Consider the following 27,738-nt stretch of genomic DNA (forward strand, 5'->3'; position numbering starts at 1 on the left):
GGCCACCGATCTAGTCCATTGTAGATGACCAAATCATGTGTACGTCCAAGATCCAAAAGAGCCTGCCCATATGCAGTAATGGGGGCTCGACTGTCAGCCGAGGAGCGGGGGAAGCCCGAGTCCTCTATGTCCATCTTAGGTAATAGGACCGGATCTGAGTGGAAATCCAGGAGGGATGTCTGATGTGTGCCTGTCCTTGCATTGAAATCCCCAACTAGGAGGACCTCTCCGCATCTGGAAAACTCCACAATGTCTGGGTAGAGATCTAAATAGGGGGGGAGAGAGAGAGAGAGAGAGAGAGAGAGAGAGAGAGAGAGAGTGTGTGTGTGTGTGTGTGTGTGTGAAGACTCAACAAAACCCTGTTTCATAGTGAAATGAAAACAATTTTGTTATTAGAAACAAAAGAGAAAACTACTTATCAGTTGCATTAGCTGTTGCCCCAAAGGCATTGATCCATATTTTATCTATCTTGTCCCTGACATAGGGGAGTTGGAAAAAAAAGGGATTGGCTTTGAACCATGATCGGTCAATGCTCCTTTCTTCCTTTTCCAAAACTATGGAGATGGGTTTATGATCTGAGAAGGGAAGGGTACCCAGTGCTCTGCTCTTAATACATAGCATCTCCTCAACAATTCTCTTAGAACAGTAAGCTCTTTCAAGCCACCCTTTCCTGTGGAGAGTCCCCACCTGGTTGTTTGTCCAGGTAAAAGTAGTATCTCCTGATACATCTAGGAGCTCGGCCCTTTCCTTAAAATTCAACCATGTATTTAGCTCGTGGCCTCTTATTACAATGCATGTCCCTTCCCACCTGTCCCCTCTACTCTCAACCATATTATAGTCTCCAAGAAGAAGCACATTATCTGTCAGATGGACGGCTTCCCATAGCAGAGCTCTATACCTAGCCACATTCGGGGCATACACCGAGAAAACTTGGCAAGAGAGATTTGGATGGCAAAATTCCACCCCTACCCCAAATTTGCCAAAAGTCTGAAGAACTCTCGCGACTCCTTGAGCCAGGTGTTTAGCTACGCTTATAGCAGCTCCACCTCTCCCTTCATCGTGGTCAGTTGTGTACGATCATGTGTTGTCATCGATCTGTTTTAATTGCCAGCGTAGCTTAACTCCTCCAACTTTGACTTCTTGGAGAGCTAAGAAGTCAGGGGTCATCTTGTTTGTTCTCATCCATCTCTTGAACACTAGGGCTTCAAGTCATTTGTTAACCCCTGCACATTAACTGAAAGACACGTAAAAAAATTTTGACTCGTCATTGGGTGGAGCTTTTGTTCCTCAGCTTCTTGAAATTGATCAGGCTCGTTTGAGGGGATAGCACGAATCCTCTAGATAACCTCCTCTTTTCCCTTTCTACTAGACTCTTCTTGGTCGGGTTGTCTAGTTGGGAGCTGTTCATCTTCCTTTCAAGCTGGGTCGCTCTTTTCCCCTTCACTATGGTGAACGGTTGTTCATCCTGGGAGATGGTCTTGAATTCTACTTGCTCTAGTTGAGCTTCGAAGTTCTGAGTGTTGGGAACAAACTCCTCTTCCTATGAACTGTCTTCCATGATTTCTTCGCTGGATCTTTCTTCTATTATCTATTTTCCTAACTTTTCGAGATCAGCCCGACCCTCCTCGGTCTGTTTTGGCTCCTCTTCTTGTGTGGCGAAGGGATAGGTTCCTTGACCCTTGGCTTGACCACCATCTCTATCTCCTAGCTCTTCTCTGTTTGCTTCTCTTTACCACGGTTGTTGCAAGCAAGATAGTCTTTAATGAAGTGTCCTCCCAATCCACAGAGAAAGTAGGAATTCGGGATACTTTTATAGAAGACTTTTTGTATCAGTTCAGCCCCGTCACCGTCTAGTAGCCGAATGGTTTGGGGGGATCTATGGACAGGTCCATCAACACACAGGCTAGCGGGTTTCCTCTAGGACTTATGAATCTCTCAATTTCTACACCTAGAAACTGGCCAAGGGGTAGGCAAAGTGCCTCCAGCTATGGAAAGAGTGACAGGGGCAAGTCTAGGAACTCAACCCAGATGGGCGTGCAGAGGTGAGTCAGGATTGAAGGAAGGCTCCCACATCTGGACTGAGAGGGGTTGGTTTCCAATTGTCCACATACCTTTCTGCACTATTTCTATCTCCATTTTTGCCTTTTCAAAGATAAAGATGACATAGCCATTTCTAAGGAAACGAATACTCGTGACGATCCTTTGCATGACTAGAAGTTCCTAATCCACCCCTTAAGAAACATCGTAGGTGGGTGTGGGCTGTGGATGTACCCAACTACCGCACAAGAACAAAGCGATTTTGTCATTTCATTTAGCATTCCATTGTGAACCTTTACTGTCGGAAGCTTACCTTTGAAAGAGCTTCCATCTGTGGATCAGAGCCACGGAGAGGAATAAAACCTTCTTGCAAGCAATCAAATGTAGAGGCAACAAAGCTAGATCACAGATAACACACAAGCTTGAAGAACAACTGGCTCTCTTGGAGACTGACTACATAGCACAGGGTCAGGAACAACTGAGGATAGTCAGAGTCAACCTCAGGGCAGAAGCTGAAATAGCAACCAATCAGGCTAGAATTTACACTAGAGATTGGTGGGTTGGAAGAGCAGACAAGTCTAACGAAGATATGTTTACAAGCCTGAAGAAAAAACACACCCAAGGATCCCTTGATGCCCTTCTAGTAGGCGACAGGCACATCCAAGACCCAGAGGAAATCCTTGAGGTAATCTCAAATCACTTTAAACACTTGCTTGGAGAAGAGGAGGTCATCACAACAAAAAAGGCTATAGCCCATGGAAAGTGTTCGAGAGCGAGAGAAAGAAAAGTCTCTATGTTTGACAACATATATTTGGATAGAGATCTCTCTCTAGAGGAATTGAAAGGGGCAGTAGACCAAATGGGGAAGGGCAAGACCCTAGGAGAATATGGACTTCCTATAAAGTTCTGTCAAGTCTTTTGGAAAACGGTAGGCCCCTTCCTCATGCTGCTCTGGCAAGACTCCAAAGCAAAGGGCTTTTTAGACCCAAGAATCAACACAGGCATGATAAAACTTATTCCTAAAGGTGGACCAAAAGAGGAATTGAAGAACTGGAGAACAGTAGCTACAAGATCTTTGCAAAGGCACTTGCTATTAGACACAAAACTAAGATGCAATGCTGGATCAGGGTGGAACAAAAGGGATTCATACAAGGAAGGCACATCTTGGAAGCCATTCTCACTTTGTGGGAAGGTCTTGGACCGACTAAGGAGACACAGCAGGACATCTGCTTCCTTAAGATAGACTTCGACAAGGTGTATGACAAAATGGAGTGGGGATTCATTTTGTCTTCCCTCAAAGACATGGGAGCGGGACCCGGCTTTATGTCTTACGTTGAAATACTCCTATGTCAAGCTAGAGGCAAAGTGGAAGTAAATGGTAAAATGACACAACCTTTTGAGCTTAAAAGATCTATCAGACAAGGTTGCCCGCTAGCCCCTCTGCTCTTCGCCAGAGCTGCGAATGCCCTTGGTTGGCTCATCAAGGATGAATTAGACAAGGGCACAGTGAAAGGAATCCAGGTGGAAGGAGACAGTCAGATTATGTGTCAACAATTCGTAGACGACACAAATCTAATGCCTCACAATGAGAAAGAGTCAGTTCAGGTCACACTGGATTTCCTAAACACCTTTTGCATGGCCTCGAGATCCAGGATAGCTCATGATAAAACAGGGATCTTTGGTACTCTGAGCCCTCCCCCCCTATTTCTGTATAATAAGGGATGCAAAGAAATCAGAAAAGGAGATGTCTTCAAATTACTAGGAATTCCAATGGGGTCGGCTGCACTATGCAGGACAGATGGGACTGGGTCTTAGACTGGGTCAAAAGAATGGTGAACAGATGGCAAGGACTGCAACCGACCCTTGCAAGAAGAAAATCCCCTCCATTATCTACTATATCTCCTGCTGGTTTTCGACCAAGAAGTTCGTGAGACAGATCAACAGTTTGTTCATATCCTTTCTTTGGGGAGGGGATGAGGTCAACCACAAGGTCCCTAAAGTGAAATGGCAAACCTACACAAAACCAAAGGCTATAGGTGGACTAGGAATAGCAGATGTTGAAAAATCTGTAGTAAGATTCATGGTGCAATGGATCATAAAGGTAGTGCAGAACCTGAATAAAATGTGGGTGTACTTAGTCCTTATAGATATAAGTAAGGTAAAGATTATTAGGTGTAAACACTGGAAGCATCTTTCGGTTAGGTCTACCCTCTACGAAAAGGAAGCCTGCACATCAAAGGGCTCAAAGACCTTTGGAAAGGTATGTGGTCGCCCTGGGAGTCATTGAGACCGTATGTGATCTGGAAAGGGTTCTCTAGGAAAATGGGCACGTTCGCAGCCAATGATTCAATCTGGTTTTCAGCCATCTGGGTAGCCACCCCGCTCAGGGAAGGAAATCAAAAGTGCCTTGCGGCTCAACAAGAAAGGGATTCGGGTTTGGGGAGATATGTGGGATGGAGAGCAAAGGAAGTGGATAGAAAATGACATGTTAAAGGCTAGATTTAATCTGAACAGATTCGACCTAAAGATGCTAGCCATGAGACAGACTCTGTGGTACAGAGATTCGATTGCTTGGATGGGTGGAAGGGCTCCTCTGTCTACTAAAGAGTTTAGGTGGGCAGGCCAGACTGTGAACTCTTCCATGTCCCCATCTTTGTCCAAGGGCAGGAAGAGCTACTAGCTCAACTGAATCGGAAGTGGTTGAGAGGAGACTCAGAAAGAGTGTGGTTCAAAAGATTCACAAGAATGTGGGACAGGGAACTTCCAGAAAAAGAGGCCTGCCTCTTATGGCTCATTATGCACAAAGGTGTCTGAACAGCCAAACGAGCACTAATAATAGGACAAGGAGATGGATGCTGCCAAAGATGTATCATAGTGCAGGAAGGTATCCCCCACTTGTTTCTAAACTGCAGATTTTCTAGAGAAGTTTGGGACACTGTGCACAAACAGTTTGGCTTTTTCTCGATCAATTATGCTTGCCTTCTGCTGGGCGACAGACCAACAAGGTCCCCAAAAAACTGGAACACTATGCGCAGCTCCATTCTTTGGTCTCTATGGGCTCAAAGATGTGCTAAGGTTTTTGGTAATGTCTCTATTTGTACTAATGAAATTGTAATGAACGTATGTGTGAACACAGGAAAGAGGCACAAATCTTAAAAAGATATCATGACTACAGCAACAAATTCAGGAGTGCTGCAAACATGACGAACATTTCGAAGAAAGAGCCTGCTCTACTAGCCCAGTTGCAAAAACAGGCCGGAAAAGAAGATTTCCCCATGACCGCCACCCCACAGATGGTACCTCCTCACGGCCAAGCAATGCCGATGGTCAAAGTTCCTGTTCTTTCTTAGCACATGCCTTCGGGTCAACTATTCCCTGCCTCCCCTGTGACACAACCTCTCCCCACCACCATATCACCCCTGCATTCATGATGAAGCCACTCCTCCTCCCGACTTCAAGCCACTGGAGCCCAGACTGCGAACCAGAGACTGAAAGCCATGCCCCCATCCTTGCATCCCAGGCACAATTGTTCTGCAGGTGGTTGCACACTTGGCGCCTAACATAGAGCCACAGGAGACGGCCTAGTTCACTATTCCTCTCTGTTTCTTTTACTACCACTGGGTTTTTAGCTGAATGGATGGTTTTTGTTATAGGTAGAGGTGGCACTTTTTATGATCAGAACTTCTGTTGGAAGGTTGTTGGTCTTTTTTGACTATTGAAATATATTTCACTCCATATTAATATAAACCCGCATTTTCAAAAAAAAAAAGGAAATCGGAAGAACTAAGGGGAAATTGAGAGAGAGAGAGAGAGAGAGAGAGAGAGAGAGAGAGAGAGAGAGAGAGAGAGAGAGAGAGAGAGGAAACATAGAGAAATATATAAAAAAGGAAATTAGACAAAATAGGGAGAAAAAATAATAGGAAAATTTAGATAAAATAGGGAAATTTTAGGAAGATTTTAGAAAAATAGAAAAATATTAGGAGAAAAAATATTTTTATTTAAAAACAGGTTTCAGATTAGGAAAAAAAGGGGGGGGGGGGAGTTGAGAAAGGGTGTGAGGGAAATTAGAAGAAAGAGAGGGGAAGGGTAGAGAGTGTGGTATGAAGTTTCATTTGAAGAGAGAGAGAGGGGAGAGATAGTTTAAAAAGTTTTACCAAAGGGGTAACAATGAAAAGAATGTAAGTCGCATGGTAAAAAGGAAGAAAAGGTGTGTGTGTGTGTGTGTGTGTGTGTGATGAGAACGTAGGTAGAGAACTCTTTAAGCTAATACTATTTAGTTCTTGAAAGTAGAGCCTGTTTGGGTTCCTATACTCAACATTTTGACTTCAAGAAGTTCTTACTTGGTATTATGAAGACATGCAATTTCTCTATGTTTTTTGGAAAGCAATACGTTTGGTACGTATTCAAGCAAGCTTCTTTTATATTTCCCCTACATTTTTACATTGTTGCACCTAGTTCTTGTCTAAAAATTCAATTCCTTTCCATTGGGGAGAGAAAGAGTTGTAGTCCATCAGTTCATTTCATTGTAGGAAGAAATTCTCAATGTTGCAGATTGGTGCAACCCTCACTAAGATCCCCATGACTCCCTTCTACACTGTCTGAGCATGCGAGTAGCTCCAAAGGCAGTGCTTCAGGGATGACTCCTCCTGAAAACACATCTGGCAATGCCCCTCCTACCCCATCTGCCTCAGCCAGCTGCCAACTGGTAGCCCTTTGTGGGCCACCATCCAAAGAAAGTATGAAATCTTCCTCGGCCGCCAGCTTGCCCAAAGAGTCTTCCAGAATGTGCGAAGAAAGACCAGAGATATCCCTTGGGCATACCAACTATGTGCCTGTGTGGGTAGCCCGCGCTGGAGAGCCCCAAGAGCACGCCTACCAGTACGCGCACTGTAAGAGAAGAAGGGGGTAGGGTTCTCTGAGGTCTCCAAAGGTGGCCAGCGCCACTCCCTTGGGTGTTTCCTCATTGAGTTATTCATGTAATGTTTCCTTTTTATTGCATATTCAAATTAATGTGCATTTTAAAATACTTCCTACTAGTAAAGATTTTTATTTGACGTAGAAATTCTAGCATTGTACTGTTACATGGAAGTTCTAAAATAATATAATTTGAAAATGCCTGATTATTATTACGGTTAGCAAGTGTTATAGTGTAAAGATCCTAATATTCTAGCAATCTAGTGTTTCTTGGGAATCCTACATAGCATACTTTCACACTATTCAAAGTATTGCAAAGATTGTCTACTCAAGCAGTAATTTCCAACATTGCAGTGTCATTTGGGAGTCCAAAACTAACATTATCCACACTATCTGCATGATTGCTATTATTGAGAGTATATAGTGTAGGTTGCAAATGCATTGCAATTTTAACATGGATTATGACATTAACACAACCTTTCCAAATCAGTTTCCAAAGAATAGCAGCATTCTCCTGTGTTTATCTTCCTTGGTTAACTTCCATATCACATCAAATGCTTCTAGAATGACAATTGCTTCAAAAGCTAGGCACATTATTGGAAAAAGAAATGTAAATGAAGAAGGATGTTATGCTTCATGAACTTTACCCACACATAGGAGCATGGAAGAATATCTCTTTCATTTAAAAAACCTTTAGTTTGAAGTTTCACCGTGGATTCATTTATATATGAAATGTTGTTCGACACTTTACAATCCAAAAGTAGAATTATATTACTCAAATCGGAATCTAACGTACAAAAAATACAAGAATTCAAAATTTCTTTAAAAATCAATGTCAATACAGTTAGCGATCGACTCTTCGAATATTTGCATCCATCCATGATCTTTTTAAAAGGAGCTCAATAAGAAGAAATGGAAGAATTTTTAACTAAAGTAATTGTTTAATCAACCTTTTGTGGAAAACACACCTAGAGAGCTAGCTGAAGTAGGCATGCAACTTCAAATCCCCATTTTTGTGCCACTTGAAGATATATGTAATGGTCCAAGTCGATAAAAAAGAAGAAAAAGAAAGATAACCATGGACAAATATGTGAACAAGCTAAAGTATATAAAGACATGAGCATTGGAAATTGTTCCAAACATACTATGAAATATCTTAATGCAATTGATGACACATCTATATATGATTGCCTTTCCTATGAGAGGTTCATATTTAAGAAACAAAGCACTTATGTAAGAAAATATACTTTTGAGTGGATAACAAGCAAACGATCATGTGTTAATTAAACATTCAAACCTAGGGAACATAGAATATGACATAGATTGTAAGAATTCAATACAAAAGAACCTGCTACCAAAGTCCTTCACAGCTTTTCAAATAAGACTAAATGATTTACTAAGCCTAGTGAACCTGCTGAATGAACTAGAAGAATGCTTGGTTGCCAAAAATAGCCTTCACACAATTAGAGAGTTGACATGTAATTGTCAATATGGTGTGACAGGCACCATTGTGAATGTTTTACTGATACAAGCAAAGCTCAAAACATATTGCCATATTACTTGGATGATGAGGCCTTGATAATAATCGGCATTAGAAAGAATTTATAATACAAATCAACATACCTTACTGGTAAGATTTAACCATTCTTTCTTATGAAAGCATGAAATGCACTTATAAAAACAATGCTTTATATAAACAATGACATAGAGCAGTATATGCTAGGCCATATGCTTGCACTCCCTTTGGTGAGAAAGCCACTCTCTTCATAGTCAATCCTTATGTCCTATGTATTGTTCTTGCTACTGTGGCAAGTTGTATGGGTAATTGTTTGCATGTTAAAATGCTTGTCATGGACAACCCTACTGGGACTTCTTTGACAACTAATGAATTGGTGTCCATTTTTATTAATGTTGGAAGTGAAATAATTGATGCTCTCCTTCCTCTTTAGCTGTCTTATGTTCTCATGCTGAAATAATATCCATATGATGTCTTTGCTTTTGTAAGATGCCATGGTCATGAAAATTCCATCGGCTCCATTACTGAGGACATCTTGTTGATTGATGTTTCCTGAACATCTTTTAGTGTCAATTATTGTGTTAAGTCCATTCGTGACTCTAGGGACCTTTAACTTTTTGCAGACTTGCAAGTTGATTCAAAGAACTAGTCTATTTCTTTGAAAGTGTATTTTTTCTCTTTTGCAATGTGGAGGACATTTTCATCATGTATGTTCATTTTTGCAGTTGTGTAGAACAAGTGTGGGAATGGATGTTCTTGTGGTATTTGTCTTATGTACTTCTTATCTATGCAGTCGATTTGGTCCTTGGTGTTATTGCATTTTCTAAATAAGTTTAATGCATCTATAAAAGTGCTATTGTTTTGTCTTATTGTTGTTTTAAGTTCATAACATTTTGGCTTTGTATACCAATACGTGTTTGCCATACATTCAAGGATGTCAACATTTTTCTTAAATACACGAGTCTTTTACATGTTTGGCTTGGTAGAAGTCTCCACGAGCAATAATGTCAACATCTCCAAAGTGGTGTGTAATTTATTTTCAATGTATGCATACACAGTCAACAAAGCACATAGTTCTTTTTCCCACTAATCAGATCTCATCAAATACAATGAGTTGAACTTGTTTGTAGAGTGATATGAGAGTGTTCAATTTATCCTTTGATAAGGATGTAAGTTTTTTGTTATGCTAAGTGCAAGGTAGAATGTATTGTGGCTCCATTAATGTTGTATGCTACTTTGCATGTGTAAGCAAGCAGGAGGACCTTTGGGAGGTCTAAGTCCACATCCACAGGCTGATGATTGTAATGTCATAGCATGCCTTACACAATTAGTAGGAGAATCTATGTTTTGTCTGTCCTTGGCCCCCTATGAGGACCAAATGCAGCTTCTTGCTTAAGTGGAGTCTTTTGCGTATCATTATTTCATCAAATTATAATGCTCTGTGTTTTTATTGAGTGATTGTAATTTAGTGAAGTATTCCTCATTAGAGAGTAGAATTTGTTTTTTAAAAGAAATGACAAAGTTTTTATTTATTGACTCTTTTTACATTGATGGAATATCTGTTGTAGCATCATACATTTCTTCATCATTGTTTGCAATTGTTTTAGGAAACTCCTCAAGTGGTGAAGTCATCTTAGTTATATAGGTTTTCTAGGTGTGATCAATTTGGAGTAGGACATTGTAATTGTGATTGTCTTTGCTTTTATTTGTTTCTATCATTGTTTCATTTGCAAAATAGACATTCCTCCATAAACCATTGGCTATAAACTCCTAATTTTCATCATTTGCAAAGAAAAAATAAAGAAGAAATTGTTGTCAACAGTAGCTCTTGAGCCTTTGAATTTGTTGAACTTCACGAACCTAAGAATTCATGCCTTTTTTAATTGAATTGTTAGAGGGATTGTATTCAAATGCAAATGTAGCTAGCCAAAAACTCCTCATATTTTCAAGTTTATGTATTTGTCAATTATCATTTCACAAGCTACACTATTGTGTTGTCCATTTTTGTTATGTATGAAGTACAACATGATGCTGCTCCATAAGGACCCATTACAAATTGTACATCCATGTTTGACTGCTACAAGAAGCTTAATTTTTTATTGAATACATTAGTGAAGATGTCTTTTGGATCTGTTTTAAGGGAATGGGTTGTTTTGTAAGTTTTTATTTTATTGATAGGATATATGATTCTATGTCTATTTGCAAATGATTCAACCACTCTTCCATTGACATGTTAGTGCCGAATGGAAAGAGGTTCATTTCTCCAACTTGGAATTTTCATCAGGTTCTTCTCTTTGATTGCCTTGTAAAGGTGTTAGAGAATCATTATTTGTGGCAATGGGGCTTAGGGTAATAAAGTGTATCGTTCTTGCTTTTATGTTTAGTGCAAGTGGAAGTGTCGTTACGTGTTTGGATTTTTTCATATTCTCATTTAGAAAGTTCTTATCACATGTTATGTGTTGATCTATGAAAGAGACAACTTCTTTATCTTTATTGTAGTTTACATAGGAGCATTTTTAACCCATAAGTCCATGCTTATGCTGACTTCCTCTACTTTGGAATTCGATCACAAAGAAGCAATCGATTACATTTCCTATTATGTCATGGTCCTTTGTAATTAAAGTTAATCGTGCTTTGGAGTTTATCTATGTAGTGTCTTGCACATACTCAAGGATTTTTCCTTAATATCTTAAAAGTTAAGTTGTTTCTTTTGAAGTTGTTTGTTCTATCTTGTCTTTGCATGTCTTTTGAAGACTAGCTGACAATGGTTCCCACAAATCTTTTGCACATGAAAAAGTGATAAAGAAGATTGGAGGTCCCAATTGTCGCACCAGCGCTAAAGCCTCTTTTTTAAGCTTCTCTTTATGGATTCGGAGATGTCCTTAAATCCTCAAAGTCTCTATAACCTATTCCTAATCTTATTATTCTTTCAATGTTTGTTTCATTCTTTACATCCTTCTAGAATAATGTTATATTTTTGCAACATTCCTTTTGTGAGCCAAACCCATGCAAATTGCATGATTCAATGTAAAACCACTTTCATTGATTTGAAGAAAAGATTGGGACTATTTTAAGAGAATCTCAAAGATATAAGCATTATCTCGTATTTTACAATGTCATCTCAAATAGATCATGGTGACCCAAAGTATAGTGTAGGGAAATTCAACTCTTCACTATGCTTATCCTTCGACAATCCTAATGGCTTTTGACTTTCACACAATGTATATTCAAATGTTAAAGACTAGATTACTTACAAAGTACATAAATGACATAAACAAAACAATAAGTTTTCTCAAGTCAGACATTATATGCCTATAAGACAATACATACACTCATCTTTGGCAATTGTAAAAAACTTTAGTAGTGTGGGGACTTGTGCATTCATACATGAATCTATATTCATACACAAGTATGAAACACATAAGCACTAAGGAATAGAAGACTTCTATAAATAATTGAAGCAAACAAAAAATACATAATCTTCAACATTTATGAACTTCCATCTCACAAGTATATATGTCCATTACATACCTCCATTGAATAATGATAAAAATAAATTTTAACAATGGAATGCTTGTAATTATGGGTGATTTGAATATTGCCATGTGTCAAGAATCTCCCCAATCATTAGAATGCAAAACAATTTAGATAGAATGATGCAAAACAATTTGAACTTACAGTTTAAAGAACCCACAAGGAAATATGGGAACTCAATTAGACCACATATGGATTAACATATCAAAAGGAAACACCATTGAAGGAACTACTTTTGCATATTGGGCAAACCACTCAATTGCATACATATATATACATGTAGACATTAAAGACCAATAACACTAGATTTCAAAAGTAGGCCATAGTGGTTTTGCCACCTTATTATCTATAAGCTTTGAAGGAAGAACTGCCATGCCTTCAAAGCACATCTTCTCCTAAATATTATTCTATCTAGTTTATCTAAAGCATAAGCAGCTAAAAAAAGTTAATAGATTTTTACACAAAAATGTAATATATCCCATTTGAAACAACACAATAGTATAGAAGTAGAGAGAAAAAACCTCAATCCAAGACCTCTCAAAAAGCAGCTTGTGAGGTGGGAGATGAGAACCCTTATTACAACAGTAGGTGTGAGAGAGTAATCTCCATCCCAAAAACCTCACAAAATCCTCAAGTGGAGAGAAGATCTCGATCCACAACCTACTTTCAAAACCTGTGCTAGATATAAGAGTGTCATGGCTTGCCCCGAACCCAGCGAAGGGAACTAGACTTTTGAACAACAACTTGCCCCGAACCCAACGAAGGGAACTAGACTTGCATACTTGTCCTCAGCTTTTAAATTCTGCAAGGCACATTCATCTCAGGATCTGTTATTGGTACATAGGAAACCAGTACATGTCATCACCTAGGAGTATTCAAAAGTGCACTTAACCGTACATATACAGTGACAAGCCAACGAAACTTGAAAAGAAGGAGAAGATGCTGTCATTTAAGAGGGTGCTATCAAATGATCGGAAAGGAGCAAGCGTGAAAGCTGACAATTTAACAAATTCAAAAAAGGAAAAGAGTTTATTCAACATTCCCCCCCAAAAAAAGACCTTGAGTTTAAAAACTTAAAGCATTCTCAATTGAAATCAATTATTAGGCCTTAATTAAAGTTCTCAAGCTATATTTACACATCTAAACAATATATAGAAGTACATAGTATACAAAAGCTTAGAATTAATGGTCAAAAATAAAAATGTTAAGCTATTTAAAGTAAAACTAAAAGTTAGCACAACCTAATTGAATAGCTATTTTCTCTCTTTTTACCTCCATGACATAAGGCCCTAAGTATGGTAATAAGCAGCATGTAGCGTTGAGGAAAAGGCTTTTTGTTTACGTGTAGGCAAACCCCTTCAATCAATGGAATATGACATGTAAAACAAGGCGGCACAACCACTATGTCCTTGTATAAGCGAGAGGAGTAAATTGAAAGGAGAGCAGAGAGAGAAAAACAATTGAAGGCAAAAACGTATGGGGAGGGGCGATGAGTGAAAAGGGAGGGGAGAAGAGAGGTGAAAGAGAGAAAGAGGCAGGTATGGAGCTCATTTTCATACATTCTCACGCTAAAGGCACCATTAAATAGTAAATGAACCTTCAAGTACAATTAAAGTGGTGAGCCACTTTTATAGGGTTAGCTTGATCGAATACTCATGAAAAGGGCTATGGGAGCATGAATCCATCTATACGATACATAATTGACTTTGTTCTCTCTCTAGAATTCAATGTACTCTCTCTATACATGTGTCATCTTCACAAAGCTCCCAAAAATGAGGTTAATAAAATAGAGGAAGAAACAATGAAACAAGTGGCATGAAGGCCTTGCCATGCACCTCCCCCACAAGCCTTGCCCAACACACGCCCACCCCTCATTTTGAATTTGGAGAAGCTTGCGAGAAATTTTGAGAAGGTACACTGGTGACACAAGAACCACACGGGTTTATTACTGTTTCCAAGTTTGTTGCTTCCAAGAACTAGGTACAATCATGTTGTGCCATCAATGAGTGGGTCCCCTACTAGTAGTCCCTTAAGGAGACAATAAGACTGGGTTTACACCGCCCTCCAAAAGGTGATGCGAAGGGCTGTTGTCCTAGTTGGTCCAAGGGCCTCGACACTGACACTAAAGATTTGTGTTCGGCCCATGAAAGCCGCCCATTCCATGGCCAACTCCTTAAGCTGCCTCCTTCAACCGCTACACCAATCACAGGTTGGTGACATACATTAGGGTGGGTTCAGACCACCCACTCGGACAAGGCAATAAAGTTGAGGAAAGGGTCATGCGCTTATGTGGCCCAATAAGGGAGCCGGGCCCGGACATGATTGGGAAGAAACCTTGTCTACCATAGGAAGGCTGTCCACTGGGTGGGCAGCGAAAAACGAATTGCCGATGAAGCACGCCCGTAGGTGATCGAACCTGAGGAGCATGGGAGCAAATTATTCCTTGCAATGTAAAGGGCACGGCAGAATATATATGTTATACTGTTGGTAAGTGCCCGTCATCTCTTCTTTGTTAGCGGTGGCCGGGCGGGTGGTGTGAACGAGCGTGAGGAGGGCCGGGCGGGGGCGGCCATCCTCCAGGGTGGCCCTATATTATGTCCGCAATACTGGGAAGTTATTTTTGGAAGCTGCGAGCTTGTGTTTTGTTCTTCTGAGTTGGAGGTGCTCACAATTCTACAAGGACGGACGGCTAGAGCTTACATCTACTTTGCCATTGCATTCAGCTGTGATTGATTACATCCCTCGTGTTGTTCCTGATAGCACCTTGACCTTTTGAAGCTTCGTCACACAGAAGAAGTTTGGATTAGTAGTCACTATGAGTGGCACAGCGTCAAAGTCTCCTCTCCAGGAAGATGACCGTGGCTTGTTTCACCATGGAGAAGCAGAACAACTAGCCCTTACCGAGGATGATCCAGAGACGTCCTTGCATGATGCAAAGCCATCTAGCTCAGCACCTGCCCAGCTCTATGGAGATGGGGAGGCGACTGCCTCTACAACTACCGGCACACCATCGCTTTCGGGAAGGAGGAAGCCTGTAATCGTACTAGTTATTGGCATGGCAGGCAAGTGATTTTTCATTCAGCGCATGGGTTTAACAATCACGGACATGAATGGACTTAAACAGCCATCGTCGTTTTTGACAATCCAATGAGACATTCTGTTACGCTGCGCTTATGTGAAGTAATCGAGAACCTTGGATCTAGCGTCATTTATAACTCGTGAATCCAATTTTGAAACGTTGGGGGGCTCAAGTTCTCGTGTTTTCAGACTGTCTATTTTTATCCGAGTCTGGGCCTTGGTTTGGAACGACCTTGATGACGTGGTCGACCCTACCTATTGACCTTGCCTTACATGGTTTGCCACTTGGCTGGCAATGGTCTGGGCTCCCTTAGTCCCGGCCTCGGGCCTTACTATAGCCATTAGGGCCTCCATTTGCCTACATTGCATCCTCTTTCATACCCATTATGTAACAATTGTGCCTCTTGTCCTCCTCATATCGAAAGTTGGGAACTCACATGAGGGGCAACACCCCATCTGGACTTCTCGATTCCCCGCCACCTCTTGGAGCTGATCATATATACCCTTTCTTTAGCTTATCCATCCCACTACCACTATCCATCACCGAGCACTCACCCCCCACTTACACTACTTTCCGGCAGATTCATTTTGAGCACCCAAGCCAAAGATCTTGAGGGACTATGTACTGAGTACATTACACATAGGATGGGTATGCTAGCCCTGATCTTGGCAAAGCTATTCAACGAAGTGGTTCGCACCGGTTTCCCTTGCATAGACCCTACCACCATTATCCCAATCCAAATCCCTTGAGTCTAGAGAATTATAGGACCATCTCATCTGTCAAACACTACTACCAAGTCCCTCCTAATTTAGATCTGATGGTGTTGTCGGCTCATCTGACCTAAGGAGAATGATAATACTCTACCCACCTAGCATTTATAGCCTACGCTCATATCAATCATTAGCCATGGTGAGTCTTGTTGTTGCTCCCTAAACCTCTAAATAGATACTAGGTCTCACCGAAGTTCTCTCTCTCTCTCTCTCTCTCTCTTCACCCTGCTCAGCCTGTTGGAAGTTAGTGTCCATTGGCCCACCCTTTAAGTCCCCACATGAGCAGATCATGGGGACATGATACAAGATAGAATTGGGGGGTTTGAGAGACTCCTTTGTGTGCATCAAGTATGGATGCCACATGGGCAGGTCAAGGTGGAAGGAGACATCTACATGGCTGCCACGAGATCTACTGTCAGAGCTGGGCAGCAAGGACAGCAGAGGGAGCTAATGAGGTCAGCACCAGCCTGGAGCAGAGGAAATCATGCTCGGACAGATAGGTGGGGCTGCTAGGGTAAGGCTAGCAGGCTGCAGATCTGTGCTCCAAGCAGGAGCAACTTGGAATGTTATGCAGGTCAAAGCAGGCTGTAACCATGCGACAGACAGGCGGGCACATCAGGGTAGGCTGGGCAGGCCAGCAGATTCACAGACTACTGGGTCGGTTGGTTCACAGAAAGTTGGTCAGTCTAGGGGGCTTCCAGTCCTTTATATAAAGCCCCCCATTCATTCCAGGTGTTGGGGCTCACAACAGGATCTGCGGAAGTGCAGCATTGAGCTCAACATCCAGTGGAGATGGTCCAGAGAATGTGCAGCAGTCTGCAGCCACAAGAATTGACACCGGAGGATCACAAGCTCAGACTGGAAGCAGCCCTTAACTCTGGGAGCAGTTCTTGGGGCACACTTACAGCCTGTACGAATCTGCGGGAGGGCACTGTCCAAGGACCAGCAATGCATGAGGTCACTGAAGCTCTTTGAGGAGCACACAACCTTAAGAGTGCTCACCATAGAGCATTCAGGGCCATGGATTGCTGTGTGTTTTTGGGATCTCTGGTGAAGCTGTTTGAGTCAGATTTCTGCAATATATTCTGAGGCATTTTGTGAACTACTCTATCATTGTCTCTCTCTCTTGAATTTGGTGTTTTGTGAGCTCTATCTTGTGGACACAGTCAAAAGTTTTGAAGTACAGCATTCCCTTCTCCTCCCTAGATCCTTCAGTTGCACACACCTTAACTGCCTACTGTATTCCGCTGTGTGGACAAACTAGCCTTAAAGACTAGGTTTTTGTAGAACCGCCTCTGCCCTGCTCCTCCCTGCCTCTGCCTCCACCCTGCTCTGCCTCCACCCTGCTCCTCCTTGTCTCCAGCTTGCAGCCTCTCCACCGTCACCTCCTCCCTGCCTCCAGCCTCTACTCTCCAACCTGGAACACCTCCCCACTTTCAGCCTTCAGTTTCTCCAGCCTCCCGCTTGCTACTGCTTCACCCTGCCATTGGCTCTGCGCCTCTGCTCACGCTCCAGCCCATCCGACCCCCGCCATTACCTGTGTGCCTCGAGACTCCTTGCTCCTTCCACCTGACTCCCTGCTCAGCACATCATTCTTGGTTTATTTATTATAGGCGCAGGGCTGCTGCATTGCGCCTTTCTTGACTCCTGTCCATCGCGTTGTTGCCAGCCCCCCCTGCATTTCCTATCTCCTTTGCTGCAGTCCTAGGCAGGCTGCATTGCGCCTTCTGGCCTACCATGATTGTGCAAGTCTTTATAGATATGTAGCATTGGAAGCACTGTTAGGTACAAGATTTGGAAGAATTCTATTTCTGAAATTTAAAGCTGCAAGCACCTTAAAAAATATATTTTTTAAAGTTGAAAGAAAGGGGGGAAGGGGAGGGAGACTATTCACTTGACATGTAGAAAAGGATGAGGGGGTTGAGAAAGGGAATGAGAGCGGGCTGAGACTAGAGAGCGAGCACTGAGAATGAAAGGAGTCTTGAAAGGGGGCAAAGGGATGCTAGAGCATAAAGAGCTAAGGTGTCACATGCACCCCTATGTCAGGTGCATTTTGACAGCTGGCTGACTAAGCTCAGGCTTCATCACTAGTTACAACCACCAGAAACGGCATTCGACAAGGTCAATGGGAGGGCACAGGTTGCAGTGAATATGCAGGAGACAACACAGGTCAAAAAACACAAAGTTGTTTTTTCTATAAAAAAGTCAACCTGTCATCAACGTTGACTTGGTCAACAGTTGGCGCCGACGATGGTCAAGGTTGGCGTAGACCAGCCGACCAGGGTCGGCCAATTTGCCCTAGAAGTAAGGAGGTCATTTCATTCATTCAAGGGACGTCCAGTTTTGGGCCATCTCTCCTCCAGAGTTTTAGGCTGCAGCAATAGCAGTTCAGGGCTAGCAGCATTGGTGCAGTAGGTCTCGCATATCCAGGAGCCATGGGTGCGGCCATAGCAGCCCAATGTCCTCCTTCTCAGGCGCCTAGTTCAGCAGGAGGCTTCCATAGCAGTTAGGGGAGTTTCCATTGCATTCTACAGTCATTTTACAGCAGCATGATACTCCAATGGGTATCCATTTTGTATGCCCCTTAGCCGCCGGTGCTGCTTGCCCTCTAAGCAAGCCTAGCAGACTTTATCAGTGCCTGCAATAGGTGACATTGGCCGAGTTTGTCTTAGTTCCTCCTTGCTCTTGGACTCCTTTTTCTTATTTGATCTGCCTTCTTCTTTCAGCAGTCCTTTGCATAATGACTGAGCTTTCACAGTTGACACATTTTACCTTTGGCTTCCCCTCCGTTACTATTGTGAGCTTCCACAACTTCTGAGCCACAAGATGACTCCAGATTTTTACCTTTTGGATGGGGTAATTCGTCCCATCCAGCTTCTTGGACTCTCCAAAGTTAGGGATAGTATAAGAAGGAACACGATTGGAGGAGGAAGAAAGAGTAGTGGCTGAAGGGGTTTTTGACTCGACATGTCTGCTGCAATACTCATACAGCAAAGAATCTCCAAATAGACCGTGCGAATCGAGTAGAAGAACTCCTTCCTTTGATGTGAGAGCGTCTAGGGCTGAGAAACGTGCTTTGATACCATGTTGGAATAGAAGATAGAATCACTCAATCTTCAGGATAACCTTCAACTCCACGTAGACTAACTCTCTTGATTACAATGATGCTCACCTCACTCAGAAAACACAGCACAAGGAATAGCAAAGGAAAGGAGAGAAATCAAAGTATACTTATCCACCAAACTGTGGGAAAAACTGGCTCAATAGTGCACTACAAAACATCCAGCAAGGCTGGGATAAACCGAATTGAGAACTCCCTCTACTATTACTCCTGTATGCTCTGCCTGTGGTGAAAGGCTTCAGCAAACTTGGATGATGAATGCTGGAAAAGGGGGGTGATTTATATGCCCCCTGGAACAGGGCTGTAAACTGACCAGCAGGGCTGCCCTGTTCACCGACCTATGCAGCCTGTGGGCTGACCTGTTTGGTCGACTCCTGGCCTGCCTTGGTTGGCCTATATAAGGGCCTCCTGCAGGGCCCTTTTGGCTCCTGCAGCCCCCAGATCCGCCTCTGGAGTGCCTCCATGCAGCCTTGTTCCTGAGCTGTGATCCCCCCCTATGATCTAACGCCCCTTTGTCCCCTCCAATCGGGGGCTCACAGGTAGGGTCATTGATCTCTAACAACCCTGTAGTGATTGCCATCAACCTTTGAGCTATTGTTGCTCCTCATGGTGAGCTGGAGCCATAGCTCCGATGCCTATGCAATGTACTGACTTTTAGAGCCATCCACCATTCACCCTAACTTACTTCTAAAAGATTCTCTACTTAGAGTTGGGTACAGCTAGATGAGATCTCAGCACTTGTTTATACTTTTACTTGCAGTAACTGTGTGTGATTTTTGTGTCGTGACAGATTATTTTTTCTGGTCATGTGATACTCTTAAATGATGCTCAACATTTCTGATTTATTTCAACTTGAATATGTTTGTCTGATGCTATTGTTTTTCCTGGATTAATAAAGTTGCGGTGAAACTACAGGGAGTGGCAAGACAACTTTTTTACATCGGCTAGTTTCTTACACTGAGTCCTCCGGTATCCGTGGGTATGTCTTGAACTTGGACCCAGCAGTCATATCATTGCCTTTTACTGCAAACATAGACATTCGGGACACTGTAAACTATAAGAACGTAATGAAGGAGTATAATCTGGGTCCCAATGGAGGCATTCTCACGTCCTTGAACCTATTCGCTACAAAATTTGATGAGGTAAGGGGACGGTTTCATTCGTTGGTTTGGACTGCTTGCAAGTGTGTGTTCTTGGCTACTTTGGCTTGTTTATGTAGAGGGATTACAATGACTGCAAATTAGAGGGATTACAATGACTGCAAATTACCTATTCCTGTTTCATTGAGGTATCTCTTAAAATATTATCTCCCCAATAAGCTTGGTTTTTGAGGCTCACTAACAGGAAATCTTTGAAAGATGGTTTGGGTCCTTTCAATATGGTTATTGAAACTAAATTTGGAAAGGATTATTATTGACTCATGGAGGATGCTCTTATTTTGTCACATGATATACAGGTTGTTGGTCTGGTTGAAAAAAGGGCAAATGATTTGGATTACGTCTTAGTAGATACACCAGGACAAATAGAGATTTTTACATGGTCAGCCTCTGGAACAATCATTACAGAAGCATTTGCCTCGACTTTCCCAACTGTTGTTACATATGTTGTGGACACTCCTCGTTCTACGAATCCAGTGACTTTTATGAGCAACATGCTATATGCATGCAGTATACTTTACAAAACCCGTCTGCCTCTGCTTCTTGTGTTTAACAAAACTGATGTATCTCAACATCAATTTGCTGTTGAGGTAATGCTCTTCTTTCATGTTGTTTCATATGTGCCATTTTGACTGCCTCTTCGTGCTGTGCTCCACTTTTGAGGGCTCATAAAGTTGTTTCCTTTCTACATGTGAACATAATTCTACTCTGGAATGCATTTTAGTAAAGAAAAAAAGAAGGTTTTTTTTTTTGGGGGGGGGGGGGACAATATAGTTCTTGCTGTGGACATTCTGAATTAGGCTGTAACGCTTGTTCCAAACTAATAAAAAACTATCGTTGACACCTGGAGCACAAGCTTATTCAGTGAAATAACAGTCAGCTGGCGAGTTGAAATTCTCCTTTGGATGTGGAATGAAGAAGAGCAGTTTGAGATGCAAAGGACTGCTCTACAAAAGGGAAAATAATTTTAAGTATATTTGGAGGTAACTCTGATTCAAAGCTTAATGTGTGTGTGTGAGAGAGAAAGAATGAAAGAAAGATGCATTAATGTCTGCGGCGGGAGGCCTCACAGGCCTATGAGGCAAAGTACAATCCAAGAGATAAATCATACAAGCCATTGTGGGCTGAAGCAAAGGGCACACTGAGGTCCTTGCTGAGTGCTAAAGTGCTAATCTAGTAACTAGCAACAATCAATCAAAATAGCAGAAAACCATGAAGTGCTTAGAGCTAAAGCTACAAGTACATGCCTGGGCTCCATGTATCCAGGCACTCTCTGATCGTTGATGAGATGTGAATAGCTCATGTATCCGTGTCTGTCGAGCTGTCTCTTGAAGTAGCAGAGGGCGTGGTCTCCTCGATCTCTGTATCTGGTGGGCTAGGTCAAGGGTAACACCTCGTTTCTGGTATGAGAAGAGCTGCGATAGGATGGACCTTGATCGTGTGTGCTTTGGCCACTCTCCGCACTAGGAGCTCAAGAAAGCAAACCAAGTTCGCAGTGTCCTAGTAAGAGGATGTTGGGGTAAAGGCACATTGCCAACCCTTAGTTAAAGAATTAAAGATAGGACACCTATGACTGTCTTAAGACAGTCATAGGGTAAACCTAATCCTAATAAAACATAAGTGAGTTTGTGGTGTGGCTCACTCATCACTTCACACCCACACTAGTGTCTCTCTCTCACTCTCACTCTTCTGCTCCCTTCCTCCACTCTTCCCCCTCGCAACTGGTATCAGAGCCATCGAGCTTTCTCTCCCTCTACCTCATCCTCATCCATACCGTACGGACGTACGGACAGTTCCGTACTGTCGTACGTCGTCCGTACGACTGTACGGACCAGGGCGCAGAGCCGTACGGCGGCGCGTTTTGAAGGGGATACGGTGGTCGCGGGTGTGTGCATCGCAGGCGGCGCAGTTTGTCGCGGGCGATTTCGTACAACAGTTGCAAGGCGTGGTCGCGGGCGCATTTCGGCGCATTTCGTACAACATCTGCACCTTTTGCAGGTCTTTGAAGAGGGCGTGGGCGTCGCCAGCCTGCTGCAGTACAGCAGCATAGCTGCTGTGTTTTACAGTAGTTCTTACATCAGGTGTACGGACTGTCCGTACAGTCGTACGGACAGCCGTACACAGGTACGGACGACAGTCCTTCACAGCCAGGTACGGACGACAGTCCGTCTGCAGGTATACTGGGTTGGCGTCGAACCAGCAGGGTACAGAAACAGCAGGACTTGGTTGTTTTTTTTTTTGCTGCAAAGTCTCAATTTTTTTTTGGGGGGAAACGTGCTGCAAGAAGGACAGAAGTACAGCAGGAGTTTCTATGCATTTACTGAGTGAAATTCTCAGTTTTGGGTGATCTTATCAAAGGGCTTTTGCCTGGATGTGTTTGCAGTATATGCCTTGAGGCAGTGTGTAGCCAGGGAGCACACATTTGCTTTATTTCCGCAGTGCATTTGGTGACATTTGTTGCAGGTCACATTCTTTGTACGCACTTTGAAAATCTCAGTTGAGCCACGCTTGGTCAGGGCGCATCGAGTTTACTCGGTCCCTAACTGCCCATCGTTGACAGTGCTCAAAAGATTTTCTTCTTGGTGTCTGTACGTTGTGAGTTGTGTTGTTACTGAGTACACAGGAGCAGCCTATGCATTACACATTGTCAGGTACAAGTGTCAGAGAGATTTCATATTGCATGCTACCTCAGTGTTGAGGTGTTCTCCACTTGATTCAGGTGTCAGATCAAGGGGCTTTTGCCCAGACTTTGTTTGATAGCACTTGGGTTACCAACAGAGACCTTCAGATGCATTTTCTCCCCTTGGTATAAGGGTGATTGCTTGGGATTTATCCCATTTACTGTTGCAGGTTTTGTGACAGGCTGAAGGGTCATTTACTGTTTTTGGGGTGTTTGTCAAGTGGTTTCTGCAATTTGAGTCAGTGACATACCTCATCTGAGGTGGGAGAAGTGATCAGTACAGTCAGTACAGCAGTGTTTACAGCAGTGTTGGTGGTTTTGTCAGATAATTATGCACTGTTAAGCTCTTGTTGAGCAGCAGCAGCAGTCTGAAATTACTGTTTTTTATGCCTCTTTGAGCTCAGAACAGTTTGTCAGAAGGTACAGTATTTGCAGGGACATTTACTGTTTTGCTGCAGATTTTACTGACAGTAAAAACAGCACCTTTGAGAGTGCTTCTGGCTCTTGAATAGAGCAGGCTTTTCTGAGAAATCAGAACTTTTATTCAGTCTTTTTTTTTTACTTCCAGGGAGTCAGGTACTTTCCTCATCTGATATGGCATCAGGAGGAGATGATTCTTCAATTCTGAACATAAAGAAACTGGAAGGAGCACATAACTATGCATTATGGGCAGAACAGTGCTTGAATGTCCTTCTGTTAAAGAAGATTGCTAAGCCCATAAGGGTAAAGGGTGTCAAGCCATCTGATATGGCAGCTGATGACTGGGAAGAGCTTGATTTGTCCGCGAGGGCATCTATCATGCTTACTATTTCAGACACTCTTGTGTTCAATGTACAGGCTGAAAAGACCTCTTATGGTCTATGGCAAAGACTAGAAGAATTATATGCCCAAAAGAGCTCAGCCAGTAAGGTTTATTGGCTGAAGAAGCTGGTTGATCTTCGCATGAAGGAAGGTACAGCTATGACCTCACACTTGAGTGAGTTCAATGCTATCTTTACACAGCTGATTGCACAGGGGTTGAACCTTGATGAGGAGTTCAAGGCTACTTTCTTGTTGTGTACTCTTCCTGAGAGTTGGGACACTTTCAAGACCACCGTGTCAAACTCAAATGCCACTCTTATTTATGCTGATGTAGAGAGCTCTCTTCTTATGGAGGAGATGAGCAGGAAGAATAATGCGGGCAGCAAGTCTTCAAGTGCTTTGCAGGTACAGGACAGAGGCAGGACTCAGCAGAAGGGGAGATCTGCTAGTAAGTCCAAATCCCGTAGTCAGTCCCGTGGCAAAAAGGACATTGAATGCTTTTATTGTGGCAAGAAGGGACATGTGAAGTCGAAGTGCTTCAAGTTCATACGGGATCAGAAAGCCAAGAAGGCTGAAACAAAGGATGCAGGAAATGCAAGCAAAGGCAAAGGCAAGGCCAAGGCAGATGACTTGGATGCAGTGAATGTTGCAGCAGAGGACAGTGACAGTGACATACATGATGTTTTATGCTCTTCTGCTGTAATAGCACATGCTTTGGTTATTGATGGCCATGACATGCACACCTGGCTCTTGGATTCAGGTGCTTCTTTTCATGTTACACCTCATAGGGAGTGGTTTACTTCCTACACAGGTACTCATGGAGTTGTTCATCTTGGGAACAACTATGCATGTCAGATTGCAGGGATTGGCAGTATACAGATAGTATTTCCTGATGGACAGTCATTTATGCTTGATGGTGTTCGCCATGTGCCGCAAATCAAGAAAAATATGATTAGCACTGGCTTATTAGATGACAGTGGTTACCACACCACATTTGGGGATTCCAAATGGGTGATTACTGACGGCCAGACTGTAGTGGCTGATATGAGTTTGCTTTTCTTTAACCTGAAGAGGCAGTGTATCCACCCATAACCCATTTTCATCAAACACGGGGATTCTTTTAGAAGAAGGGTCGATACCTAGATTTAACATCATCTCCTTGTAAGAGTGATACCTTGTACCCTCTTTATGTTTCCAGTGTGGGTAATCATGTTGTTGCCATAACCGAGCTGCCAAAGGTTTCATTGTGGCATAGCCGGTTGGGACACATGTCTGTTAAAGGAATGCAAGAACTGTCACGTTTGGGTTATCTGCCGCCTCTCTCTTTTTCAGATTTGCCTACTTGTGATCATTGTATTTTTGGCAAGCATTCTGTGACTCCTCATAAGAGGAGATCTCCCCAGAATAGAGCACCACTTGATCTAGTGCACACTGATTTGTGTGAGATGCCACAGTTATCACTAGGGGGTGCCAAATATTTTATTACTTTCATTGATGATGCCACACGTAAGGTGTGGGTCTATTTCTTGAAGCATAAGGGAGATGCCCTAGATGCTTTCAAGAGGTTTGTCGCTCAGGTTGAAAATCGGACAGGTCGTAGGCTGAAATGCCTCAGATCCGATAATGGGAGTGAGTATGTGTCACATGCTTTTGTGCAGTTTTGCCAAGCTAAGGGCATCAAACAGGAACTCACAGCCCCTCATAATGCATCTCAAAATGGTGCAAGTGAGCGGATGAATCGAACTATTCAGGAGAAGGTTCGATGTATGTTGTCTTATGCTGCATTACCCCATGGCTTTTGGGCAGAAGCCGTGCAAACAGCAGTTCACATTATTAACAGGTCACCAAATAAGGCTTTGGAGTTGAAAGTGCCAGAGGAGGTGTGGTCTGGCAAGCCACCCTCATATAAGCACTTACGGGTATTTGGCTGCGAGTGCTTTGCTCATGTACGCAAAGATCTCCGCACCAAACTGGATCCAAAGTCTATCAGATGCATCTTTATGGGATATGGTGACGAAGGTGAAATGGGGTACAGGTTATGGGATCCCGTTAAACGGAAGATTATACGCAGCAATGATGTCATCTTTAAAGAAGATAGTGTACACAAGGAACCCGTGCAACCTGTGGAATACAGGAGGGTTATTTATGATGATGTTGGACAGCAAAGAATGCCCATTTATATGCAGCAGCAGCCTGCTGCAGATCACCCTGTTCAAGAGGGTATACAGGCTGAAAATCAGCCAGATAATTTTGCCAATGATGCACCACTGGATGTGCCAACAGATGGGGCTGTAGAACAGCCAGATATGGTGGTACAGCCACCCGTCATGCATGAAGAACAGGCTGGACAGCAGCCTAATCCGGAACATTTTGTGAGGAGGAGCACCCGTGCACAACGGCCTCCTGCCAAGTTTGTTCCAGGAGCCAATAATGTGGCTGATTTTATTATGCTGACAGATTGTGGTGAGCCTTCCAGCTTCAAGGAAGCTATGGGAAGAACAGAGAAAAAGAAGTGGGAGAAAGCCATGCAGTCAGAAATGGACTCCCTACTTCAGAATGATACATGGGACTTGGTGCAGTTACCTGCAGGCAGAAAGGTTTTGCCATGCAAGTGGGTTTACAAAGTCAAAGTGGATTCAAATGCTTTACCTCGGTATAAGGCCAGATTGGTTGCCAAGGGATTTAAGCAGGAGAAGGGCATTGACTTTGATGAAATTTTTTCACCTGTAGTCAAGATGACTACTTTGAGAGCAGTGTTAGCTCTTGTTGCTCATGATGACATGGATTTATGTCAGATGGATGTGAAGACAGCTTTTCTTCACGGAGATCTTCATGATGAAATCTATATGAGTCAGCCAGAGGGATATGCTGTTAAAGGGAAAGAACAGCTTGTGTGTAAGCTCAAGAGGAGCTTGTATGGACTCAAGCAGGCACCAAGGGAATGGTACAAAAAGTTTGATGCCTTCATGCAGTCCCAAGGGTATCATCGGTGTGAGACCGATCATTGCTTGTACACCAAACGGGCAAAGGATGGCAGTTTGATGCTACTCATTCTATATGTGGATGACATGCTTATTGCCAGTAAATCTCAGCATGAGATTAGTGCTTTGAAGAAACAACTGCATAAGTCTTTTGACATGAAAGACTTGGGTGATGCAAATCATATTCTTGGCATGCGTATTACTCGTGACAGGTCCAAGGGGCTTTTGTTTCTGTCACAGAAAGAGTATATTGACAAAGTACTGCAGAGGTTTAAAATGGAGGGTGGGAAGTCCATTAGTACCCCGTTGCCTCCACATTTAAAACTCAGCAGTAAGGACAGCCCTAGATCAGATGATGATAAGGCTGAAATGGCCAAGGTTCCGTATGCATCTGCAGTTGGATCTTTGATGTATGCCATGGTTGCCACTCGTCCGGATATTGCTTTTGCGGTGGGAGTCATCAGCAGGTATATGGCAAATCCAGGCAAGCGGCATTGGGAAGCAGTGAAAGGTGTCTTGAGGTATCTCAAAGGTACCAAAGACTTGTGCATATGCTATGGTAGGTAGGATGCATTGGTGCATGGTTTTACAGATTCAGACTATGCAGGGAATGCAGATAACCGGAAGTCTACTACCGGTTATATTTTCACATTTGCAGGAGGTGCTATATCATGGGTGTCTCGGTTGCAGAAATGCGTTGCACTGTCAACCACAGAAGCTGAATATGTTGCAGCCACTGAGGCTTGCAAGGAAGCAATATGGCTTACTCGGCTGGTGGGAGATTTGGGCATTACAGGAGATATGCCAGTTTTGCATTGTGATAGTCAGAGTGCTATCATGTTGGCAAAGAATCCGGTCTTTCATCAGAAGACCAAGCACATAGAAGTGAAATATCATTTCATCAGGGAGGTACTGGAAGACAAGCGTCTTGAGCTTGTGAAAGTACATACTGATGATAATCCTGCAGATTTGCTCACTAAGAGCTTGCCTACAGAGCGGTTTGCACATTGCCGCCACATCATGGGATTAGGATGAGACCATTCTTACTTTATGGTCTTGTATACAGTAACTGTATATTGCTGTAATTTTTTATTCTTTTCTCCCCTTTAGGCACATTGGCCTTTAGGTGGGAGGTTGTTGGGGTAAAG

General features: G+C 42.8%; 1 protein-coding gene across 2 annotated transcripts in view; it reads left to right on the forward strand.

Annotated features, from left to right (window-relative positions):
* Positions 1-14,640: 14,640 nt before the first annotated feature.
* Positions 14,641-27,738, forward strand: part of QQT2 (P-loop containing nucleoside triphosphate hydrolases superfamily protein) — a 56,028-nt gene continuing 42,930 nt past the window's right edge. For both annotated transcript variants that reach the window (XM_087392539.1, XM_087392540.1), the window contains exons 1-3: positions 14,641-15,067; positions 19,891-20,113; positions 20,428-20,718. In XM_087392539.1, the coding sequence (XP_087248665.1) occupies positions 14,817-15,067; positions 19,891-20,113; positions 20,428-20,718 (765 nt within the window). In that variant the 5' untranslated portion in view covers positions 14,641-14,816. The remainder of the gene's footprint in view (positions 15,068-19,890; positions 20,114-20,427; positions 20,719-27,738) is intronic.

This window comes from Dipteris shenzhenensis, chromosome 21, assembly GCF_047967505.1.
Source record: "Dipteris shenzhenensis isolate YYH24624 ecotype China chromosome 21, Dip_SZ_1.0, whole genome shotgun sequence".
NCBI lineage: Eukaryota > Viridiplantae > Streptophyta > Polypodiopsida > Gleicheniales > Dipteridaceae > Dipteris > Dipteris shenzhenensis.